This window comes from Pavona decussata, unplaced genomic scaffold (assembly GCF_977016875.1).
Source record: "Pavona decussata unplaced genomic scaffold, jaPavDecu1.1 SCAFFOLD_47, whole genome shotgun sequence".
Lineage (NCBI taxonomy): Eukaryota > Metazoa > Cnidaria > Anthozoa > Scleractinia > Agariciidae > Pavona > Pavona decussata.
The window spans coordinates 1,926,594-1,941,805 of NW_028145469.1; the positions used below are offsets into that span (position 1 = coordinate 1,926,594).

The following is a 15,212-nucleotide window of genomic DNA, read 5'->3' on the forward strand; positions in this document are numbered from 1 at the left end:
CAGGACTGGTATCTCGTATAAAAACAGACTAACACTCACAGGCCTTATCCCTCTGTGCTATTGGCATGAATACTTGGATCTAGTCTACACTTATAAATCTATTGTTAATAGTTCTGACACCTATTTTAAGATATTTCAACCTATTAGAGTTACAAGGCGTTCTGTCTGCTCCAACTAAGAGTATATTACTAGATATACCTAAAGCTAAGACTGTCACGTTCCAGAACTGTTTTTACTCAAGAGCATTTAACACACTTCCAGACTTCTTGAGGGACAATACAAAATCTATAGATGTATTTAAAACTAATTTGAGGGCATACTACCTAGATTTGACTTTAAATGTGTACGATCCCGCAGTACCTCAAACGTTCAAAAGTGTCTGCATAAAATGTCATCAAAGCAGATCGTTACCTGTATTATTAGTTAAGATGTGTTGTTAATTATTTGTCAATACTTAATTATTATGATGTGATTTTATTTATACAAGGGGTCTCGTTATTGGAACATATCGTTCTGTGAGTTCTCTCCTGTCAGAGGTTTTTCATTTTGTTTTTTTTCTCCTCTGGCGAAGTTTATAAATAAAAATAAAATTAAAATAAAATAAAAGACTAGAGTTCTGATTTGATCCCATCAGTTTTTTCATCGTCTTTAGCTGCAACTTGAATAATGATTTTTCCAATATTCTCATTTGATTCCATTCTCTTGTGCGCGAGTTGGATTTGATCCAGAGTAAAAACAGAATCCACCACTGTCTTGAGCTTTCCATTTGCAAACTGCGGGACAATGCTTTCTGTGAATTCATGTACTAATTCTCCTTTATACTGTAAATTAATGCAAACAGAACACGAATTTGTTAGCTTTCAAAACGCACTATAATATGAGCAATAATATGAGCAAAACTTGCAATTGCTAGAGTTGTCGATTGAATTACCGTATATGCAAGTCCCTCTTACAGCGTTTGGTACGTGAAATGTGCACCGAAATTGTTTTTACTGTAAAATACACCGTGCGTATCAATTTAACTATATAACTATTCAAACACAAATACTTCTGAAGTATTCCTAATGTCATGACAGGAGTCGTCAAAACTTTGCTGAAATTAAACTACGTTGTCATACGCAAAAATGCTCTTACACACTCCTAGAAGAATATATCACGTGATTTTCTCACAGGGAGAACAATCATTTGACTACTGGTCATACCCAAAGTTTGAGGATTTAACAGGCAGTTTTTCTTTAAGGGATGCCACGCCTTTCATATCAAACCCGTGGGGCGGAGTACACGTGTGAAAGGCAAGTTTCCACCTTGTAAACTAAATATCTGCTGAGAGGAAAGGCTTCCTTTGCACATGAACAAGTAAAAATGGTCAAAGAAACTTGTGGACGAAAACCTGCTTTTGTGCAAAAAGCTCCGTCGTATTCAACAGGGCAACCCTGGCAGGAAGCATGTCAGTAGTTCACAACAAGAAATAAAGCTAATCAACGAGAATTCATCACCGAGAACTGATTCCCCTCTATACGTGCACACGAAAAAATAAATTTTAAGAACTATTATTGTCAAGGAAACCTTGTTCGCGTGCACGAAGTCTCACAAGAGTTGGAGAATACTAAATAGTAACTTACAGCAAGTGATCTACTCCTCAAAGTCGTTCCTATAAGAGAAGCTCTCTTCCTAAGTACATCCCTGAGTAGGTCACCTGTGACACTCCCTCCCCCTAACAGTCCATACAGGATCCAGCGACCATCGAGAGCTAGGCTCTTGATGTTCTGTTCCCAAAATGAACTGCCAACACAGTCGAGGATCACATTTGCGCCCTGGCCTAAAAAGGACAAAAAAAGTAAACTGGCATTAACTTAGGGAAGACTTGAGTGGATGTTTCACTAGTTTTTGGATTCAAAATCTGAAGTTTCTGTTGGGTTTCGGAAATGTACTCTGCATACAGTTTTCATGAGTCTAAAATTTGTTCTGTAAATGTCCTCAGCTTGTTTTTAATAGTATGAAATCAACGTTTGCACATATCGAGAATGTGACATTTTCTGTTGTTTTGGATACGAAAGTGCATTGAATTGTCATTCGTCCACATCGCTGACATTTTAGGCTTTGAAAGATATTTGCCTTCAGTTCAAGTCTAGACTATATCTTAAAGCAGTCCCCTATTTTTCTTAAAGCTGGCGACACACTTGGTGATTTTATACGCCGATCGCCGCGATCCGCGAAAATCGCCAGGTGTGACCGATGGAGCGATTGCGATTTTCGTCGATCGCCGCTATCGCCGTATAAAATCGCCGATATCTGGCATGTCAGATGTCGACGATTACATTTGCCAGCATTCGCCAAGTGTGCCCGTTCCCGCGATTTTCTACGGTCATAACTGCGAATTGCCAGTAAAGTCAACCCGTCAGGTTGGGCGATTTTATCACATGAATTTTCAAAACTGCCACATCGCCGCGATCGGCGAAAAAAATCGCCAAGTATGCGATTTTCGATGGCCATCAAATTCGTCGCGATCGGCGTATAAAATCGCTAAGTGTCTCGCCGGGATAGCGAAACGAGCAGACCGTGCGCGCGCGAAATTGCCTTCTGTTTAAAGTTTCTGCTATCTGTAGTTAAAGAAAAAAACTCTTTATTCGGTTGTTAAGATTGTGATCATGATTACATTGTTTTATAGAGTTTCTTGTTGGGCTGGATACTGAAATTATAGCTGGTGATTCGCACCCACACATAAATAACTGAGCGCATAAAGTCCAAATAACACGGGTAACATTTTCTTGCAACAGTTAAAACTTGCCGCGAAACAAATGTTGCATTGCAAGTTGCGATTGTTTGTTGCCTGTGTTACTACCTCCGCGCGCAACAAATTTTCATGTTGCAGCCGGAAAGTAGACGCCGCTTCTACTTTTTGCACATGAAATTTGAATTTAGTCGAGAACATCGCTCTGTGTTTAATGTTTGCTTGTTTCGTTGTTGTTGTTGTTGGTTTTTTTTTTAACAATCGATGCTTGGAAGCGAAAAAACGCAAAGCGATGTTCTTTTAATTGATTAACTTGAAGACCAAATAAAAAATTCCGGGACCTTGTGAGCGAAATGAAGAATCGGTAGACATAACAACTTTTACGCTCCCAGCCCTTTACCATAAATTTTGTAAAACACAAAAACAACAAAAAGTACCATAAGTGACACTTTCCACCCAACTAGAGAAGTTTCCTGTTTTGTAGTTAAAGCCTCCTTCAGCTCCAAGTGATTCAGCCATCTTGATCTTCTCCTCTGAACCTGCAGTCACAAAAGGCCTTGCTCCAGCGAGGCGAGACAGCTGTACCAGTGCTGTACCAACACCACTGCCTCCAGCATGAATCAATACTACCTCACCACTCCTGACTTTGCCAAGGAAGTGCAACAGTTGATATGCTGTCAGCCAGACTTCTGGAATGGCTGCAGCATCAGAGAGTTTGTAGGAGTTGGGTACAGGCATCACAAGGGCTTCTTCAACAGCAACATATTCTGCATAACCTCCTCCTGAACGTTAAAAATGAGGTTATAGTGCTGCATGTTTTGCTAATGCCACTATTATGATAAAATTTGAATTCATTTTTGCAACTTTTTGACAACTTCCTGATAGTGCTGTAGCAAATTTAGGGGAGACCCTGGTTCCCTAGGCTTGATTACCAGCCACTGTTCGAAAAAATGAGCCCATGTTCACACCCGAGGATCGAGTCTATTGGTTCCCTTGTATGGAAAAAAAATCGGTCCACTTTGCTTACCAAGGGTCACTCTAACCAGTTGAGATTTAGAAATGTTTACTTTTCCATTGAGATGGAGGAAAACTGAAAAATGCCAACAGAGAAAGAGAGAAAACTGAGACCAAATCCTGAACCCGGGAAAAGAACAAGTCCCATTGATGGAAGATTCAAGCCCCTCTCACCCCTATGCTATCCCCTAAATGGTACTCAATGTGTCAATTTAAGCAAATACTTGAGATGTCATCGTTTTCACCAATGTATGAACAAACCGAGAAAGTTTGATCTATCGATTCTTTTGCTGATGAGTTAAGTTGCAGATTGAAAATTTCAGCAAACAGAATCTTATCTAGTACTGTTGTAACTTGGCTTTCAAAAAATCTCAGATTTGGACTTTGTGGCCCTTCAAAAACAAAAGAAATTGATTTTCTTTCATCTCAACAGTCTGAGCTCACAAAATAAAGGGACCTTTCATGGGTTCAAGGTGATTTAACGCTTGGTTGCATTGCAAGGAACTACATGTAACTGAAGATGGAAGCAGTGAAAAGGCATACTGCTTACCTCCTAATAAAGACATAACTCTATCACCTTTCCTGTAAAAAAACAATTAAAACAATGAACAACAATAAATCCTAATTGTTATGAGAACATATTGCCTCCAGTTCATCCACAAATTTGGGTAATAGACCTTATTCCCTCTATATGCTAATTGGCCCATTACAAACCATGTGATTTTCTCAGGAGAATCAATCCTTTGTCTTTTTGGAAGTAAATATTTATGCCAGCGTGAATATGACCACTTCTAAAAGAGACTATTCCCTAGAGTAGCAAAGCAAATAAAAGGTTTTAAGGTTTTTATAATTATGCACTATTTCAATAGTTTACAACAAAAGGAAATTACAATACATAAGAAAAGTAACATAAAGACAGCATTAAATTACATAAATGTGAACAGTAAAATGTGCGCAGTGACCAAAGGAGCTTAGGCTTTCGAGTTGGTCACTGCAACGTGCGGCTGGCGTATAACGTGCAACTAAATAGAGCAAAAAAGTAAAGAATAATAAAAGTGCAATAATAGAAACATACTACAATTTTTACATAAAAAAGCAATTGGAATGATAATTAATAGTGAGGGCAATACCTTTCAAATACCCAATAATCATTGGGCATTTAAAAGGTACAATTTGTACTGCTTGTAGAAGCTATTATATGAGAGCTTTTTTAATTTAGAGGGAGTTTTTTCCCAACTTTTTGACCCTGCAAATGCTAATGTGGCAGCTCCGTAGTTATTCATTATCCTCGGCCGATGAAAATGAAGGTTTGATACAAATCTAGTGTTGTAGCTATGAACTTTAGAGGCAAGAGTTAGGGTTCCTTTTAAAATGTTAGGAATATTAGTAGTAAATGTTAATAATTTTATGTGTGAAAAGGGCCACCTTAAATTTGTAAATGTTTTCAAGTGTAAGAATACCTAAGAGATTTAAGTATGGCATAAGGTATAATTAATAGGTATAATTAAGGTCTAATTAATGTGCTTACTTACTTAGGCTGCATTATTTATCGATCACTCAGTCCTCAGTCAGTCAATCAATTCATCAACCATTTAATTTTCACCCATAAAGAATTAAGGAACAGCATACTGTTCTCAAAGCCTCAAGGTAATTTATTGACTTTGTTAACTGGAATGTCGTGAAAGGTGTTAGTCATTATGGTTTGAAATGATAGATCAAAACGAAGTTTGTATCAAAATAATGCTATTGTGTAGCATAGGTGTAGATCATGACATTTTGACTGCTATATACCATAGCTGGTCTTTAGCTACATCAGCGGAGGGGTAGACTAAAATGAAGTTGCAATTTTAAAGGTGGCTCAAGAGGAGGTAATGGGAGGGGGGGGGGGGGGGTGTATACACTTCATCCAAAAACTGCGGGATATTATGTTTCACAAAGACAAGTATATCAAGTATTTAAGAGCCAGCCCCCCCAATTACCTCAAGGGTCTGGATCCACCACTGCTCACCCCCTTCCTGGATTTGATCATGCCTCACCCCTCCTCCCCCCATCCCACCCCTCCCTCCCGTTTGCCATCCAAACGTTTTTTTAACTACTTCGGAGAACTTACTTCCATAGGCCAACACATTCGACACCAACTTCCTCTATCAGGCCAGCAACTTCCAGGCCGAGGATGTCTGATTCCCCCGGTGGGGGAGGGTACAGGCCTCGCCGTTGTAGGGTGTCCGCTCGATTCAGAGCCGTGTAATGTGTTTTGATCAGCACTTGCGTTTTTCCCGCAGATGGTTTAGCTACTGTGCCTATACTTAGATTCTCTACACCACCGGGCTTATATAGAACTGCTTTCATGTTGGAATTTCCATAGACTGAAGCGATATTGAAAATAAATGGCACGAAACAAAGAACGAATACTTCGAGGAGCATTTCGTATTTTTTCCGTCGAGGGAGGCCTGAGGCGAGTTCATGATACATTTGGATACAGATACTTGAAGCGTTTACTTCTTTGAACTTGAGGTTGCATTTGATTTGCGGGCGCAAGTTCCAAGATGGCGGACGAAGTAGTGGAGTTTGAACCAGATTCGAAACGACCGAGAATATCTTTTGAATCAACGGAAGCGAAACTCCAGTGCGTTGAAGAAACTTTAAAAACCGAAGAAACTAATTTTGATATTTCTGGAGGTATTCAGAGCGAAAATTGTGAATATAAAGTTGAAGAAAGTTCAAGTTTGACTCGCACAAATCAACACGTGAAACGTGATGAAAAGATAGAACTAGAAGAAATCCCGCGAGAAGACAAGGATACACCAGTTACTAAATCTTCTAGTGGCAAACCTGGTATTTTGAAATCTGTGAGTGCGTCTGAAAAGGATGTAGGAATTGTTGAATTCGTAAGCAATCTCCCGGGATTCCGTGGCGTTTTAAAACAGAGGTACACGGATTTTATTGTAAGTGAACGCGATCTTCAAGGGAACCTTGTGCGCTTAACGGATGTTTCAGTCCCTCAGAACGAGAAGAGCAAAGAATTTCACCTTGACCTTCTGAGTGCAGAGGAGAAGGAGAAAATACAGGAAGTCGTCGATGATAAGGAGAAGAAAAAGTCGGTGACTTTATCCCCGGATGATAACAAGGATCATAGAAGATTGGTTCACCGTGCGATCAGGGAAAACTTCTCTATTTTAGGCAAGTTTTTTTTTCTATTGTATGTTTGGGATAAACTGAAGGGAAATATTATTTTTTGCACAGCCCCCCACATTAATTATATATGCACCACTCTTCCAAAAATGACAAGCATGAATAGAGTTTGAGTCGCAAAATGTATACATAATTAATGTATGGGGCTGTGCCAAAATCTTGCCAACTGAGGAATTCATGATCCCTGTACATAAACTCAATTGCAAAAACGTTGACACCTAAAAAGCATAAACCATGAACGATGAGACCCAACGGATTTGAGTGTAGTGTTTAAAAATTGGCCCTTGTTGATCAACATGACACTTAAGTTAAAGGAAAGCATGGGCAGTTTCATCATTCACCACATGCAACTAACTTTGATGATCAACCGTCGCACAAGAATAGAATATTATGCAAATAAATTTCATACACTTATACCCATAAAGCCATTGGGTCTCATCGTTCACGGTTTATGCTTTTTAGGTGTCAAGGTTTTTGCAATCGGGTGTATAAAGGTGTGAAAAGTTCTCCTTAATACAGATATAGCCACATACTACAGTCAGCATGCACTCACTGTTCAGTGTACAGTGTACGTGTATGTTGTTTCCTTATACAAGAAACTTTGTTCCATATTGCCTACATGTATTCCCATCCTTGAGAATGAGTACTCTGGAGATGGGGTACCTACTTTTGTTTTTGACAATTAGATATTTGAGAGTGTACGCTTATCTAGAGGACAAGAACACAAAGTAACAAGAAAAAAAGTGAATAGATTTTAGAAAAGTCTTTATTTTTCATTCAGTCAGCTAGCTTCAATGCCATAATATTGTTTTTAAATTACTATAAAGGGGGGCTTATGGAGTTGACAGACTTTTCAGTGTAGGTATACATGTACAAGAGAATAGGAAGTGCCTATTGGAAAGGGGATGCTTATTAACAAACACTCATGCAAGACTGCATCCTTATTAGAGACAGTTTTAGACATTAAGATATTTTTATTGTGAGCTTTACAACTTCAACTTTATTCAAAAATATGGTTACAAGAGAGGGGTAGAAAGGGGAGAGGGTGCTTATTGGAAGAAGGGGGCTTATCTAGCTGCTAGCTGCTGTAGAAATTCGTATCTACATACCTACATTGTGATGAACCCACTGTAAACCATACAGTGTACATGTACATGTACCTAACAATGCCCCTTCACTCTTAAAACTGTGATTAGAGAATCAGCTGATAGAGAAATCTAATGACTAATCATGTTTGACAAAATTTAATCTATATTAATATAGTAGTTATAATACATGTACATGTAACATTTTGAACTATGAAATAACATAGAAACTGGTTATAACCATTTATTCCTTTTTAATCATTTTAGACAGTGACACAGTTGATGTTGGTAACCAGAAAGCAGTCAGAGTTTTCCATAAGAAAGACTCCAGTGACAAAAGGAGAAACACCCGGTGGCCATCAGAGCTTGCCGATTATTGCTGGTTTGTCCTTTACAAGGAAAACAAAGACACTATGGATGCAATCAGTTTGTTAAGCAAACTTCTCAAGATCAAAACAGGCATTTTTGGTTACGCTGGAACAAAGGACCGTAGGGCAGTCACCACACAATGGGTCTCTGTTTACAGAGTACAAGCAGAAACGTTGCAGGGTCTGAATGCCAGCCTTAGAAATCTGTGTGTTGGCAACTTTAAATACTGCAAAGAGCCTTTGAAACTTGGTTCTCTGTCTGGGAACCATTTTGTCGTCACACTTCGCAATGTTACTGGCGAACATGACAAGATTGAAGAGGGCTTAGATTCACTGAAAGTCAATGGATTCATTAACTACTTTGGTCTACAGAGGTTTGGAACGACGTCAGTTCCCACACACAAAATAGGTGTGTTTTTTTATTGCTAAATGCAAAAAAGTTGTTTTACTATAGCTGTGTGTTGGAGTGAATTTAGGGTTAAATAGCTTAAATGGTTTCCTAAATTATTGAAAAAAATATACATGCTGTAAATTTGATCTACATGGTGGACATGTCCTTTTTGCCATGTGCCTTACTTGGGAGCCTATTCAGATGCTGAGATGCTTGAGTTAGCGTATTGAACATGGGTATAAAAGGGTTATTTTCATACATGAGATTTACAGGAAATTGGCTTTTGTGGAGAGGGAAAACTCTAGAATAATAACAATAACAATAACAGTAACAATAACAATAATAATAACAATCATGATAATGATAATGATAATAATTAAAAGCTCTTTATTGATTCCAAAAACAGATGTTTCAAATAACACCTGAAAAAGACAAAATTAATTTACATGATAAAACCTTATGGAGAATCTATGAAAATTAAATATAGTTAAGACATCTATTAATGAAACAGCATTTAAAATGTATGGTCCTAATCTGGCATGCTACAGGCGTAACTTCTTTAAGGAAGCCAAATCGAACTGCTCTTTTCAGCTGGAACCTATCAATTCTAGAAAGATGCTTATCATAAGTAGCAGTACCCCATACTGAAATACCTTAAGTAAAAAGAGATGTAATCAGGCTATGAAAGAGGTAATGTAGGGAGTCTAAACTATAACTAATTACTTCTTGCACACTCTTAATACATGTATGTGCATACGCCTCCCTGCTTTACTAAGAAGATTATTGAACTGCTGGTCCCAGTTTGTGGGATCACTATGAAACTAGACCCCTAAAAGCTTAGAAAACAGAGAAAATCCAACAAACAGCCAACCAAATTTATTCTGATTCAACATTACAGGTCGTGCATTACTTCTTAGTAACTGGTCAGAAGCAATAGACTTGCTTCTTAATCCACGCGATGGTGAACCAGATGACCTGACAGCTGCTCGTCAGTGCTGGAAGGACACAAAGAATGCTAAAGAGACTCTGCGGAAGATGCCCAAACAGAAGTGCATTGAGAGTGATCTCCTTCAGGGTCTCATAAGACATGGATCATCAGGCCTGGTGAATGCCTTACAGGGCATCTCTAGGAACACAAGGCTCATGTACGTCCATGCTTATCAGAGCTATGTGTGGAACTCCATGGCGTCAAGGCGCATCAAGGTATTTTGTTGATGATTGAGACTCAGTTTTTATCTCTGCTACACTTAACAGTTTTTACAGTATGTATTCACAACTTTAATGAAGTTTTAAATCAACAGGGGCGGATTTAGGGGGGTGAGGCGAGGGGGCCGCTTGTCCCCCTTTTTCTTGTATATATTAAAAGTTTTTGTAACCATCTTTCAAATGGTATTACATGTATGCAATCAATCGTTTTAAAAAATTCCTCTTTAGTCTGTCTACGGAAGCCTTAACTTAACTTTTTTCCTAACTTTTATCAAAAAGCTCCATGAATGCTCTAAAGCAGAATCTCCACGAATGTGAATATTTCATTGTGATGGAGGGGGAGGGGTGGCTCTTGTGCTCTCACCACAATTTCATCAACATTCTCTTTCTGGAATTTTCTGGATCTGCCCCTTGTCTATGCTTTGCATGATGGGCCAATTACAGGACTGTAAACTTTTGAATAAAGGTTGAGTAAATCACTCAATCAAAAAGAAATGATCTGTTTATGGTTTGGCAGGAGTATGGACTGCAGCCTATCAAGGGAGACCTAGTTGTTACATCAAAATCTTCAGCTGGCTGTGCCATTAGCACAGGTGGGTTTTGCTTTTATGATGCTCTAAAACAACAATGAATCAAAGTGAATTTGCTGGGAACTTTGGCCCAGGTACTGGACAATTGTACACATCATTCTGTAGTGTTTACTGTCAAATGCTTTGAGTAAGCTGGAAAGCGCACAAGATGTAGAAGTTAATCTGACAAAAGGCCGGCATGCATAAGCCTCCCTCGAAGATGCTCTTTCAGCTCGTGACGCAATTTTCCCTCCCGAGGAAATGTTGTGACACAAGCCAAAAGAGCATCTACGAGGGAGGCTAGCCATGCATATACAGCATCAATTACATGTAGTAATTAAAAGTCTTCAGATGTCTCAAAGTGCGTTACAGTAGCCACATTACAATGGTCAACACCCTGTGAGCAGCAGTCTGGAAAAACATGAGAGCCATTGATCACAAGCACATAATTTTTATACATGTATCTGGAAGTAGACAGACGGCCTTGAAGAATGTACAGAAATGTCAATCACACCTTCCGTGCCTACTCAGGGTCCCCAACTCTCAAGAATGCATCTACAGAACAATAAAATTATAAATTACACTGTAATAGAAACTGTTTTGCTTTGTCATTTCATTTATAATTGCCGGTACAGTAGGTGGAGGTACAGTGGAACCCCGTTAATACGGTCACCAAAGGGCCAAAAAAATTGGCCGTTTTAACGAGGGTTTTTTTTTTTACAAGAAAATGTATGGTCGTTTTGCCGTGCGGCTAAAAAAGTGGCCGTAAGGCGGGGTTCCACTGTATTTTGGATTAAGTTGGTATACTTCCAGAAAGAGTCCAAGTTCTATTATTTTAAAGTCAAGCTTTGGAAATACATATGGCGTTATTGTAATCTGTGAACTAAAATCTATGAACAAAATCGCAAACTTTGTAGCATGGCTTTTTGAGTAGAAGTTGCACTGCATTAACCAATAAACTTAGTAGTCGTTGTTGTAGCAGCACATTTACTTGTCAGTAACACTGTTTTAGCAGTTGTCCAAGTCGTCCTCTCCGTCAAAAACCAGAAATACAGGTATGTACCAAGAGAATTACCCAAAGCAAGCTCAGATAGTGGTTTTATGTATGTATTTCACAGACACATCCCAAGTGGAAGGTGTTGTGGAGTTCATTTCCGAGCCAAGCCGGACGCCAGTAACCGTTCTAACTGAAGAACACATCAAAAGTGGACAGTACACAATCCATGACATTGTTCTTCCACTTCCTGGGTACGATGTTGGTTACCCTGAAAACGACATGAAAGATCACTACAAACAAATCATGGCTGACGATGGTCTTGATATTTCCAACATGCGGCGTAAAGTGAAGGATTATGCTCTGTCTGGTGCTTATCGGTGAGTTTAGCAATAGCATACTAAGGCCTACATGTGTGTGGCCGGGGGGGGGGGGGGTGGGGTACTCCCTATAATAGACTATACGGTGGGGGAAGGGGGGCTCCGCCCGAAAGGAGTACCTTTTTCAGGCTGGAGGTATATAAAAGGGTAGGGACTTCACGAGCTGAAGTATAGAAAAGAGTCGGGAAAAGTGTCATTTAGGTATTTTAAAGGGGGTTTCAAAGTATCTCGAACGGAACAGACCCAAACAGAAAAAGGTAGTAAGAGTGTTTCTACTGTAGGTATGTGAAAGGTACCATTTCCTATGGAAATGTATGAAAGGGTCACCTTTCCTGTCAAAAATGGAAAATAAAAGGTAGGGGGGACCTCGGGGTGGAGCCTGCCCATAAAAAAACTTTCTTGAGTACCTAAGACTTAAGACATACCCTTTCTTGGGGTGTGTGGATGGGTGGGAAGGTGGTAGGGGTTCAAGGCTGAAGAATTGGTATGTGTGAACCCAGATCATTTGGCAAGAAAAGTAAAATCGGTCGATCAGTCGGTTGGTCACCATGTCAAACACCAGAGCTCGAAACAGGTGTTTTGCCATTCCTGGCAAAGAACACAAGTTTGTCAATAAAGAGAAAAGTAGACTTCCGTTTGCTGGCTTGGACGCTCACGATGTCAAAGGACTCGTCGTTTCCGTAATATGGTAGCATTTAAATTGGCCAGCGGGCTTAGAAATTCATTTGCCGCTTTGATCAAAACTTTCATCCTGCATTGCGCATTCATGAATAGGCCTTATCACGGTTTTCGACGCCATTTTGACAATTCGATGTCAAATAATTTCCATTAAACATCGCTTCTGAAAAATTCATGAATTGCAAACTTTTGGCACCAGGAAAAGGATTTTAAGAAAAAAAAAATTGGAGGGATGTAGCTGTGCCAGAAAGCGTCCAGTCGTGTTTTGAACTTTCCATACATTTCCCTGTTTTTTTTCCCCGCGAACTATTTTTAGTAGCAGTTCACGGCTGGTTCGCTATACAGACAAATGTATGAAAAGTTCAAAACACGACTGGACGCTTTCTGGCACAGCTACATCCCTCCAATTTAAAAGTTTCCAATTCCTGAATTTTTCAGAAGCGATGTTTTATGAAAATTATTTGACATCGGATTTCCATACAAACACTGTCATTTCAAGACGCGTTTGCCCACTTGTCAAAAAGGCGTCGAAAACCGTGATAAGGCCTATTGACATTTAACTAATTTTTGTTCAAAGGAAATTAATCGTCAAACCCAGCCTAATGAACTGGCGTTGGCTTCGTTACAACGACGTGAAAGAACCGCTGGCCCTGACCGACATGGCCCGGCTCAAGGGCGCCCAGGAACCACAGTCCATGCCAGACGGGAAGTACTGGGCACTACAATTGGAGTTTACATTGCCCACATCAACGTACGCTACAATGGCTCTACGAGAGGTTTTGAGGTGTGACACGTCATCAGCTTACCAGGCTTCTCTCAACCAAGACTAAGGCCTGGTCACGTGTGTTTTGCACTCTCTGGTCTGAAGAAGGTTTATTTTATCTCAGTTGTGAACTGTGAAACCAGTACATGATACAACATTCAAAAGCGATTGGATTTTGATTGTTAACCACATTTCGTAACCAAATGACCCATTGCTTTGCTGTTTGATAAACTGCCTGATTGTCTTGGTTCTTCAGTCACATTGTATTCGTTTTGTTTTCTTCGTTTCCTGTTGTCGTTGAGTGTTCTGCATAACAGAAAACGAATAAAACTTAGAGGTAACGTGCCGCATGCCCGATAAATTTCCCTTGTAAAAGTGGGTTGTTGGCTCTTTAGCTGATCGCTGAGTTTGCAAAGATGCCAACAAAAAATCAGTCTGCAGCTAGAACGACCTTTGGAGATCACCTTGACAACCCGAGGGGAAGTCGACATTAGAGTCGTAACACTAGCGTCTGATGTTAAAGTGTATACCACATATAACTTTCGCCTTTTGAAATCAGTAACAGAAAGGCCGACTGAAAAAACTTATGCAGCTTTTGTCCTAACATGGTCCGTGAATTGTTTAATCAATCTCAATATGATGTACATGTTGTGGTTGAAAATGTTTTGGGTTTTAAACATTTTCAAACCAGTTTGATTTTTACTTCCCTGCCTCTGATTTTGGTAATGAATACTGCGCAAAGGAAAATAAAAATTAAACTGGTTTGAAAAATTTTAAACCACAACATAGACATTCGAGCTAAGGAGTTAAGTTGGACCTCGACTACGTGTTAAAAAGATCTAAGTCTGACATAATATTGCAGTTGTATTTTTAATACATTTTACAATTGTTTGTACATGTTTTAGATCAAGTTAATTCCTGCGAAATGGTTTGAATAACAAGTACCAGTCGGAAAACTAAGCTTTCATACCTTGTGGCACCTTTCCAGTGTAACACAGTTTGGAGTATAACCTTAAAGTACAAGTCTCATACGTTTCCATGTTCAACAGGCACCCGGGCTCTCAAACCCATTACCTCTTTGTAGGCGCCAATGTAAAGAATCTCACAAGTTTTCTTAAATTTTCGTTAAAACAAAAACAAAAACAAAAAACATAACTTACATGAGACGGGGTTACGATTTTAAGACCCAAAGGCGTTAGCAAAAGCCGGAATTCACATGAATTCAGAGTAATTCCCTGAAGTCTTATTGGTTTGTTTTGATCAGCAGGCGAGGAGCTTACGCCATTTAAAGGCACCTTCACGCAACAAGTTTACAAACTCGTGTTGATTATTCATTTGGCGCGTCTTAATGGGGTAACAAGTGTTGGCAACTTGTTGTGAAAGTGTAGGCTCGAAATAGAAATTTTCTCTTATCTCGTCAACTTTCTCAACCTTTTTTTCTTTGGGGGGGGGGGGGTGGGGAATTGGGGGTTTGACATTTTGAAATTTGGTTGAACATGTGGGTTCAGTTATTAAAAGACAATTTAGACGGTGTTTAACAAAACCACGTTCTAAGCCGTTTTTAATTTTGCCACCAATCATATCTAAACATTGTCTGCTGCTAACGGTAACAAGAACGCTTGCATCCCAGACAAGAAATTTATTTATCTACTTAAAGCACTTATAAACATTTGGAGGCCCACTGCTTGTCTTAAGCCACAGCCTAAGTTAGACTGTTCAAATAACTGACCCGTTATGTTTATTTCAAACGCCAGAGAGAAGGATATAGAGGAATTGCCATCTCGGAATTAAGCAATAAATTAAAAAGTTTTTTTAGGGTTTTTGTATAAAAGCACGGTTTG

The 15,212-nt window shown here is 39.3% G+C and overlaps 2 protein-coding genes across 2 annotated transcripts; one reads left to right on the forward strand and one right to left on the reverse strand.

Annotated features, from left to right (window-relative positions):
• Positions 1-598: 598 nt before the first annotated feature.
• LOC146482233 (quinone oxidoreductase PIG3-like) lies at positions 599-6,208 on the reverse strand. Its single transcript, XM_085107542.1, has 5 exons — positions 5,856-6,208; positions 4,296-4,327; positions 3,169-3,513; positions 1,623-1,819; positions 599-821 (listed from the first exon to the last, which is right to left on the reverse strand). The coding sequence occupies exons 1-5, from the start codon at positions 6,167-6,169 to the stop codon at positions 609-611; spliced, it is 1,101 nt and encodes a 366-aa protein (XP_084963668.1). The 5' UTR covers positions 6,170-6,208; the 3' UTR covers positions 599-608.
• An 83-nt stretch (positions 6,209-6,291) lies between these two features.
• LOC146482234 (pseudouridylate synthase 7 homolog) lies at positions 6,292-14,792 on the forward strand. The gene is made up of 6 exons (XM_085107516.1): positions 6,292-6,929; positions 8,294-8,799; positions 9,680-9,984; positions 10,505-10,580; positions 11,675-11,930; positions 13,186-14,792. Exons 1-6 carry the CDS (start codon positions 6,292-6,294, stop codon positions 13,436-13,438), a joined length of 2,034 nt encoding a protein of 677 aa, XP_084963642.1. The 3' UTR covers positions 13,439-14,792.
• The last annotated feature ends 420 nt before the right edge of the window (positions 14,793-15,212 follow it).

What these genes read in the sequence shown, in the direction of transcription:
- LOC146482233 (XM_085107542.1), bottom strand. Translation starts at nt 6,169, where the DNA reads ATGCTCCTCGAAGTATTCGTTCTTTGTTTCGTGCCATTTATTTTCAAT. An exon ending in GAATGTGTTGGCCTATGGAA is followed by an intron (nt 4,328 to 5,855) that starts GTAAGTTCTCCG and finishes GTTTTTTTACAG; the next exon opens with GAAAGGTGATAGAGTTATGT. An exon ending in TGAGGAGTAGATCACTTGCT is followed by an intron (nt 822 to 1,622) that starts GTAAGTTACTAT and finishes ATTAATTTACAG; the next exon opens with TATAAAGGAGAATTAGTACA.
- LOC146482234 (XM_085107516.1), top strand. Translation starts at nt 6,292, where the DNA reads ATGGCGGACGAAGTAGTGGAGTTTGAACCAGATTCGAAACGACCGAGA. An exon ending in AACTTCTCTATTTTAGGCAA is followed by an intron (nt 6,930 to 8,293) that starts GTTTTTTTTTCT and finishes CATTTTAGACAG; the next exon opens with TGACACAGTTGATGTTGGTA. An exon ending in AGTTCCCACACACAAAATAG is followed by an intron (nt 8,800 to 9,679) that starts GTGTGTTTTTTT and finishes TCAACATTACAG; the next exon opens with GTCGTGCATTACTTCTTAGT.